Consider the following 9,552-nt stretch of genomic DNA (forward strand, 5'->3'; position numbering starts at 1 on the left):
ATGAATGCAGAAAATCAGACATTAGTTGCTGAATTCATTATTATTGGTTTCCCAAATACACGCGAAGTAGAATTGTTTTTTTTCTCTCTCTTTCTCTTGATGTACTTGCTGATGTTTGTTGAGAATGTTATCATCATCCTGGTGATTCGTCTAGACTATCGCCTTCACACGCCTATGTACTTTTTTATTGGCAACCTTTCTTCTTTGGACATTGGCTTTACCACAGTCACTGTGCCTAAAATGCTGGTCAACATTGCTACTGAGAATCGAACTATTTCCATCTCAGGATGCTTTACTCAACTCTACATCTTCTACTTCCTGGGATCAGCAGAATGCTTTTTGTTGGCATCCATGGCCTATGACCGATACCTGGCTATTTGTAATCCTCTCCACTATACCACTTTGATGAATAAACAGATGTTCTCCCGGTTGGCCTTTGGCTCTTGGTTGGGGGGCTTCCTGGCTCCAGTATTGCCCTCATCCTTCCTTTTCCGGTTGCCTTTCTGTGGATCAAATGTTATCAACCACTTTTTCTGTGATGCTCCACCTCTGTTGAAGCTGTCTTGCAAGGACATCTTTGAGGCTGAAATCGTCAATTTTATTGTAGGGTCACTAGTGTTGCTAACCTCTTTCACCTTTACTCTTGTCACCTATGTCTTCATTATTAACACCATTTTACACATTCCTAGCAGTGAAGGAAGGAAGAAGGCATTTTCAACTTGTGCAGTACACCTTACCATCGTCAGCATCTTCTTTGGCACCACCATCTTCATGTACATCCGCATTAAGACAATCAGTGTCTTTGATTTCAACAAAGTGGTATCGGTGTTCTACTCTGTTGTGACACCTGTTCTCAACCCCATCATTTACAGTCTGAGAAACAATGACATTAAGCAGGGAATGAAAAAGATGTTTCACAGGAAAGGACCTATGTGAGGAAGTAACAGAACTCTGGATTTGAAATACTATTTTACACACATGTGTGTGCGTGCATGTGCACATGCACACACATACACACGTTTTAATGAAACAAAGTGTATTACCACTAGAATATTAAAATTAGACTTACTGGCATAAGAATAGCTCTCTGGGACTTTAGAGTAAGATAAAATTCGTTGTAGAAGAGGTAATAATAAAGGATGACCAGAACATACTATTGCAGTTAAGTGGAACACAATGGACTGAGATGTATTTGCTCAAGGATGAGATTATGGGAGGTGCCCAACCAAAGATCTGGAAGACTTGAAATACCTGCAGATGCTGTCATGTGATTGATTCTCCAGTTGGGGAGATGAAAATGAAGATAAATGAGAGTTGTAAAGCTGGAAGGAGGTACTCAAGAAAATGACTAAGGATTGTTTGAGGAGGGGTAACAATAAAAAAGGCAGATTTTTCTTTGCACATATAAGATGAAAATTCACACTTTTGTAACAACTAGAAAATCATGCAATGAAGGGATGAAAACTATGCTAGCAGAGGTTAGTCCGGAGTCTTGGTAAGAAAGTGGTACTTCCCATTCTCTGAGTTCCCCAAGAGAGACAGTACGAATAAGAAATGTAAGTTACTTTCAGCAATGACGGAAGGATTTGCATGCCATCATAGATCACATACGTTTTATTTCCTATGTAAGACATTACTTTTCAAAGGAGGTTGTTCATGCATCTAGTTGCAAGAAATTGAGGTCAGTGAAAAAAATCATGAAACTCTTCATTTGTAAAAGGTAAACTGCACATGAAAGCAGTTCCAGTTTAGATAGGAGCCATACAGGGAAAAGAGGGGGGAAATAACATTTCCATCCCCTTTCTATTTTGATAATTAACTACTACTCTGCTCTTAGCATTTGGAATGGGAAAAGGTGGGTTTACAAAGATCAGGGCCATGCAGGGAAGTAGTTTAACCCTTCAACCCGTGTACAAATGGAGGTTGAAGGGTTAAACCCCGTCTCCTTCCCTGCATGACCCTGATCCAAGACACTTTTAGGACTTTAGATCCATTGTCGTCACTTCTTTTTGTACATCAAATGCCAGACATGCAGGCATATATCAGCCCCATGTCTTCTTTCTCTGTGTCTCTCTCTCTATATCATGTGTGTTCATATCAATATACAGCAACCAAGGGCAGAGAAAGCATGGAGGCTGTTAGTTTTCAGGACGTCTGTCTGCAGTGAGAGGCAGCATTGTGTCCCAAATTATGTCCTCTCTGATTACAAAGGAAACTTAAACAGAAGAAATAAACTAAAATACACAGAAAGACTTGTATCTGCTCAGAAACCGTGTCATGAAATTTGGAACGGATCCAGATCTCTCTGCACTAACTGCAAAGTTGTTGACACAATCTGAAATAGATTCTGAAATCACAACTAGCATTTTTGTTTCCTTTGCTCTGTTTACCTACTGCAACATTCTGAAAAAATAAATCTACTCTGCAATTGAAATTCTTCAAGAGTCTTCCATTATTAAGATAGGTTTGCCAGATGTGTACCAAACTTGAGAATCATAAGACAGGGACAAGTACTAATGGCAGTATTTCTACACACATCTAGGAAATGTATCACATAGTACCCATGGATGTGTATAGTCATAACCATGTGAGTTTGAAAAGATGGACTTTATCTCCAAATAAAGAAAACACATCATGGAAATTAGCTATTCTAAACATAGTTGCATTATTAGTGCCAGATTACTGTCTGTGTTCAGGAACACCATATTTACCCGGGTCTGATTGCATGGGAGAAACAGGGTTGTTGTTAGGGTAAAATAATGAAGATGTGTGTTCTGAATTTCTTGAAATAAAGGCAAGATTTTTTTAAAAAAATAGGGAGATATAGTATGCCACCATGATTTTTGGCTTTTGCCCTATGTAGTTTCACTGGCTTGGATTCATTCTACAATTTCTACATGCACTAAGGTCCTTGCACAAATGGAAGTATGAAAATCTTAAGCTGGCCCCTTGCATGAAGTCAAGCACGGGGCATCCTAAGCCATTTATTTTTCTGCTTGCATAAGGTGTTATACCAGGGCAGTTTTAGCCAATGGGCAATGGGCAGCTGCCCCAGGCCCCATGCTGGAATGGACCCCAACCACCCAAAGCTCCACCTTAAATGATAAGGGAAAGCTGAAGAGCAGAATTCTGCCATCACTTGCACCTGTTCCTTCTGGCACTCCGGCAGCTGATTTCTGGGGGTGGCTCCTGCCCACTTCATGCACTCTGTTGCTTGGCTCTGGTGGGGATCAGTAAGGGGAGCAGTGGTTCTAGGGCCCCAGTCTGGACTTTTACCCAAGGCCCCAGAATCTCTAAGGCCCCTCCTGTGTTATACACACAATTTCTGGGCACTTTTCATTGCAGAAAAGACAGCACTAGCTATTGAAAGTGTTGCGTACTAACAGTGCAAACCTAAGCAGTGTTACTCTAGTCTAAGTCCACTGAAATCAATGACCTTAGACTGGGGTAACTCCTCTTAGGATTGCACTGCCAGTCTTTCTAGATTTCTGCTCACACAGTGCTGGATTCAAGCCACCCTTAGAACGCCTAAAAAGAGCGACATAAGTTTTATGTGAATATCAAGTATATGTCAGTCATTTTCATAGCTGATTGAGTCAACATTGAGCTTTCTGTTTTGAAATGTAATCTGGTCTCTGTCCTCCTCAAGTGTGAAAATTTGCAACATGTGTTATACCATCAATGCATCCCTAAAGTTATAGTCTTCTTTCTTCTGAAGACTCTTTATGGACTGTTTCAGTTTTCTTCACTAGCCTCTTCTTCCTCATAACTTCTTCAGTTCTAAGGGTCTTTATTCAGTACCAGAACACACCAATCATCAAAGTCAACCACAGGGGCCTGACCTACATGCTCCTCATCTCCCTTGTACTTTGCTTTCTCTTCTACTTTCATCAGAAGACCCAGAAAGGTGACCTGTCTTGATCAGCTTTGCTGTTGCTCTTTCAAGCGTGCTGGCCAAAACCATCACAGTTGTTTTGACCTTTATGGCCACAAAGGCAGGCAGCACAATAAGAGACTGGGTTGGAAAGACACTATCAAGTGCCAATGTCATTTTCTGCACTCTCATTCAAGTGGGTATCTGTGCTGTTTGGCTGGGAACTTCTCCACCCTTTCCTGAATTTGATATGTGCCTGTCGACACTGTCCTCCTATCCACCTCCACAGCTGCAGGCACCATACTAAGGCCCTGCAGCACTGCATCTGGCAGAACCTCAGCTGCAGGTACCTCAACAGAGCCCTTTACCATTAGGACAGCAGCAGTTGACACCCAGGCACAACCCTAGAAAACAGCCTGCCACCACCCAAATGACTCACCTTTCTCCAGCAGTAGCCCAGGAAGCTCCACCTCAGCCAAGTACACAGGAGATTGCCAGCAGCATGAGCCAGGAAGACACAGGCCCCAAGTTGCCAAGGGAGCCACTGGAGAGGCTCCAGAAGAAGTAAATGCTCCACCCTGGGCTGGGATGGAGTGGGTGGGGCCAGGAGACTGCAGAGTCCACCCAGCCCTCCTATCAGATAGGCTGGGAGAAGAGGGAGGCTGGGTGGAGATTAGGAAAAGATCCAGGGAGGTGGGGAAAATGGAGGCCTTTAAATTCAGGTACTTGTGAAGGCCGAGGAGGAGTTGTAGGGAGAGGCAGCAGGAGTGTGCTGTCACTCCCAGGGCAGGAGAAGGAATAAGGTGATGTAACCCCCTCCCCTGCACATCTGAGGCCGGAGGACACCTGTCTGGGGAGCTGGCAGGATGGTAGACCATCAGATGGGGGTGCCAGTGAGGGAGAAGCCTCACAAAATGCATTCAAAGCATACTCAGATCATTGTGCGGCATAATGAGCTGCCATGGGCTTTTTAGCAATTGTCAGTTTAGTTGTATGTTCCTTTACCAGAAACCTCCCTGATGCTTTTAATGAAGCCAAGTTTATCATCAGCAAGATGGTGTTTTGCAGTGTTTGGGTGTTCAGCACAAAGTGTAAATACATGGTAGCTGTGGAGATCTTCTCTATTTTCCATTGTCTCTAATGTGAGCTTACGGGGTTTTATCTTTCCCACATGCTATACTATTATTGAATAGTTAATAAGTTAAAGCAAAGTTGATAAGGAAAATGAAATGCTGAAAGTGATCTTTTGGATCATTTTAAATATTCAGTTTCACTAGAATCACCAGACTAAGGTCAATGGCAATGATATACTCTATTTATTCAATATACTTTCTCATAAATATTTTTAACAGATATTATGTATTGAACTACAATAAACAGGATTTTGTTCACATTAACTGGTCTTTCTTTGTTTCTGGATCAAACCCATTGAAACACACATCTATTTCACACATACGCAAAGCACACACTTTCTGTATTAATTGGTTGTTGCTGAAATTGCTATTTGGGCTACACTACACATTACATGAGGAGATGACTGGGTCTCTTAACATTGTCTTTTGCAATAAAAAGTAGCATAAAGGGAGGGGTTTGTATTATGATCACAACACTGGGGATGTGGGGCTCCATCCACTCTATGTCTCTAGCAGAAGTCCCTGCCCATAATTACTGTGGCCATGGTTGGGGGGGGGGGATGACAGTACAATATAGGTATCAATGTGTCTTTCAATGCATAGTAGCTTTTGTGAGTGAATAAGGTTCTACTGTGGAAATAGTGTGGAGAGAAAACTCTCCTCCCTCTGCAGTATGCTCCTCCTGATGCAAATCATTCTCCCAGTTGCATTTCGCAGTTAAAGTAAAATATTGAGATATCTAGCTACACATCTCTGACCAAAAAACCTGGCTGGATCACACCTAAGGCAAGCTCTAACATGTCATTATTATACATAGATGGGTTAATTGTCCAATCAAGCAGCTGCCATTTTTTTTTACAAAATGTTTTTGAGAGTATTCTTTTCATTATTAAAAATGGTTCTGTGGTGGTTTTGTTCACTTAAGAGGCAGAGCTTTGAGAAAGAAGTATCACATCCCAGCCAACCTTATTAAGTCCCACTGATTTCTGTGCTAGAAGTTAAATGCATGCTTAGTAGAGCATTCCTAAACAGAGGCAGCTCTCTATAAGTCCATTGAACTCAATGTGCTTAGAAGAATGTAATATATTTAGGATGACATTGCCAGCGTCTCTCTTTGAACACAGTAGAGTTTAAAAGGGGTAACTGATTGGATTGCTTTCTTTAGGTTTTCCTTGGTATTCAACTCAACTGAGGGCCAAGCTACACATGACGAATGACACTTGAACGGCAAGTGTATTTCTCCCTGTTCACTTGCCCTCCACTCAATCCACTTGCCGTTCAAGTGTCATTCGTCATGTGTAGCTTGGCCCTCAGTGTTAGGCAATGTTGTTCATAAAATGGCCTGCAATTATCCATATTTCTGTAAATCGGGGTCTGTTTTTGAGTTCTCATATATGTTCAAGTGAAACATATCAATTATAAAATAAGCAGTGACAATATTATTTCAAAGTTTGGATTTTGCTTGAACATAATGAATGTATGCGATGTTAAATTTGCATAGTTTGGAATGCAAAAACAATCACAGTGTTTTTTTTTCTTTATTGTGTCTGTTTCTAACATATATACAGAAATAAAAAATAAAAGTAAGATGCAAGCTAATAAAATATAAGTAAAAAGTAAGAGGCAATCTCAGTCAAATTCTCAGCTCATAAGCAGGAATATGGCAAGTATTCATCAGACGCTAGGGCAGTTGAAGTCACTGGGAACCAGGGCTTTTTTTCAGGGGGAATGTGGGGGAACGGAGTTCCGGAACCTCTTGAAAAAGGTCACATGGCTGGTAGCCCTGCCCCCTGAGGGCAATCTCAACTCCCCTCTGTCTGGAGATCAGGGGGCGGGGCCACCAGCTGTGTGACCATTTTCTCAGAGGACAACCCACTGAGTTCCACCACCTCTTTCCCCAGAAAAAAAGCCCTGCTGGGAACTATAACCTTACCTGACTCAGATAGATCTACTGGGAAAGTACCAAGGGCGCAAGAGCAAGAAAAAGTTGAGGAAAGAAATTCTGGAAAATGTACTAAGCAAAGTGAGAGTGAGAGAAGACTACAGAGGCGTAGCTGATAGGGGAAGCTTGGCTTGCTTGGCGTAGGCTACACATCAACCTGTGCTGATCCTAGCCGTAAAGGACGCTAAAGTGCCCATAAAGGGCCATATATATGTAGTCCCTAGTTACACAGTAGGCTGGACTGGAAACAATCTAGACCTGTAATGAAAATGTTAGAAAATGTCCAGTACTTCCATAGTATCTGAACCCTTCCCAAATACCAGGTTATTTTGAAAATGTACTGGAAGGGGCACAAGTTGAGAGTGGAGTAGAATTAAAACAAAACATTGTAACAAAAACACATGAACAAATGAAGCTTTAGTATTCTTATGGTTGCTAACTCTAGAGTGGTAAATTCCTGGAGATTTGAGGTAGAACATGGGGAGGGTGGGATTTGGGGAGGGGAGGAAGCTCAGTGTGGTATAATGCCATACAGTCCACTTTCCAAAGCAGCCAGAGGAACTGATCTCTACTCTGGGGATCAGTTGTAATGCTGGAATTATGCCAGGCTCCACCTGGAGATTGGCAACTCTAGGCATTCTTAGTCTTACATTCAATGCTCCACAGATTTGGTTATAAAGGTGACTGCCCTTCCTTTGGTAGCCCTCCTGTCCTCTAATTAGCGCTAACTGTATTTTCCTTGTGTTCTCCACAAACTCAGAGGTGACACGTCCTCATGTCCTCCATATCTTTAGAGTGGGATCTGAGTATTCCATTCTTGAAACAAACTTCCCATGTGTGTTTCAGACTGTAACTGTAACTTACAATGCATTTAAACCTCCTTTTTGCTCCATTTCTGGAACCTGAAACAATCTTGGGGAGCTAATATTTGCTCTAATGAGAAAACTTAGGTACACTGATGGGCTTCGCATAAGTTTCCCCAATGGTGCATATAGTGACTACCCAGAGTCATTTTAGGTTTGAAAAACAACAAAGGGAGGGAGACTTAAGCATCCTCTCTGTGCTTCTAATTGAATTTGGGTCCACAAATGCCTGGGAATAAGTGCTGAGTTTGGAATCTCCAAAGGACATCTGTTCAATAGAACAGGGAGAAACATATAGGAAACATATACAGATATGCTGTAAGAGGGGAGGGGATCTTTTTCTTCTTGGCAGAATTTCTTGACAATCGAACAAGAGAGAGAGAGAGACTTGTGTTGTTTCTAAGCCATATCTGAAGTGCATGTACCCAAGTCTGGTGGCAAAAGTCGAAGAGGGGTTCTCACCATGCTTTGAAGAAGTAGTTGTGAGAGTACCACTTTTTGCTTCACCCGTGTCTAGTGTAAAATTTGTTTGTTGAGTGGCAGCACAGTGCAAAAAAGCCAAGTCTACTGCTAGCAGAGAAGAGTGGAAGTGGCCATTTCTCAGTTCCAACCTAAGAGCTGTTTGCCTTGGAAGGCAACTGAAAAGAAGAATGCCTTTTAAAGAGAAGTGAAGGGATGTTGAGGAAGTTCTCTTTCAGGTAGTCAGGCTGGCTTAACTGTAGCCTCCCCCCACCCCACCTCCACTTCTCAGTTTCTCTCAGGGTGGGAGGAGGGAAGGAGAGAGGAACACACCATTTTAATCCCTCACAAGAATGTTGGAATAGAACAAGTAACATTTCTGATGAGAAAAGTCCAAACTTTATCAGGTGGCATGGGAATTTCCCCTCAGATTCCTGTGCTTACTTTTTTGAAAATAAGCCCCACTGTACTCAGCGAGATTTCTGAGTAAACATACAAAAAGTAGCTGGGTAGCATCATGTCTGGCTGTCCTCCATTCTCAGTTTTACTTTCAAGATCTGAGGAGTGCTGAGAGTTTCAGTAAGGCAAAGGAAGGAAAAGACATGCACTCCAAGCTCCATGTGTTCTGTTCCATCATCTCCTTCCCACAGCGAATGTACATCAGACTTGCCACAGTTGACCTCTGGCACCTATGGTAGCAATGTTATGGCAGGTACTGGTGATGGGTTTCTGGAATACCACACAGGCTTCTCCACTTTTCTTTCTACATCTTCCAAACATCAATTTGATATAACTTTTCCAAATTTCAGTTACGCACATAACATATATGTGGTAGAATAAAATAATCAAGAAAATCAAAATAACGGGAGGAACTGTCTAGGAAAAAAACAATACTGTGCTACAAGCCAAAATTTTGAACTGACCAGAGTCACCCCAAGGATCACAACAAATAAATTTAGCAGGAATTTTGAACAAAGCTAAACAAGATAGTAGCAAAATTGCTCAGAGTTGGCACATCTTTAACAAAAAATAATTGTTCACAAGTAAGAATTTATTGAAGAGAATACTTCCTCTGAGTCGGTCCTCCATTCTAGGACAACTGTCAAGTTCTAGGACAACTGTCAAGTTCTTGAAAAATCCTTAGGGGCCTTTTGAGCTCTAGATAGGGATGCTAAAAAACAAGATATTTCCAAAATCAACTTCCTCAAATCCCTTGCAAGCCCCCGCCCCCAACAAAACTTGTTTTTGGGAAGGAGGAAGGTATAACACCCAGTATGGAGG

The 9,552-nt window shown here is 41.9% G+C and overlaps 1 protein-coding gene across 1 annotated transcript; it reads left to right on the top strand.

The window, feature by feature from the left end:
• On the top strand, positions 1 to 936 carry LOC129339218 (olfactory receptor 6N1-like). The gene has a single exon (XM_054993817.1). The coding sequence runs from the start codon at positions 1 to 3 to the stop codon at positions 934 to 936; it is 936 nt and encodes a 311-aa protein (XP_054849792.1).
• Positions 937 to 9,552: the final 8,616 nt, after the last annotated feature.

This window comes from Eublepharis macularius, chromosome 12 (assembly GCF_028583425.1).
Source record: "Eublepharis macularius isolate TG4126 chromosome 12, MPM_Emac_v1.0, whole genome shotgun sequence".
Lineage (NCBI taxonomy): Eukaryota > Metazoa > Chordata > Lepidosauria > Squamata > Eublepharidae > Eublepharis > Eublepharis macularius.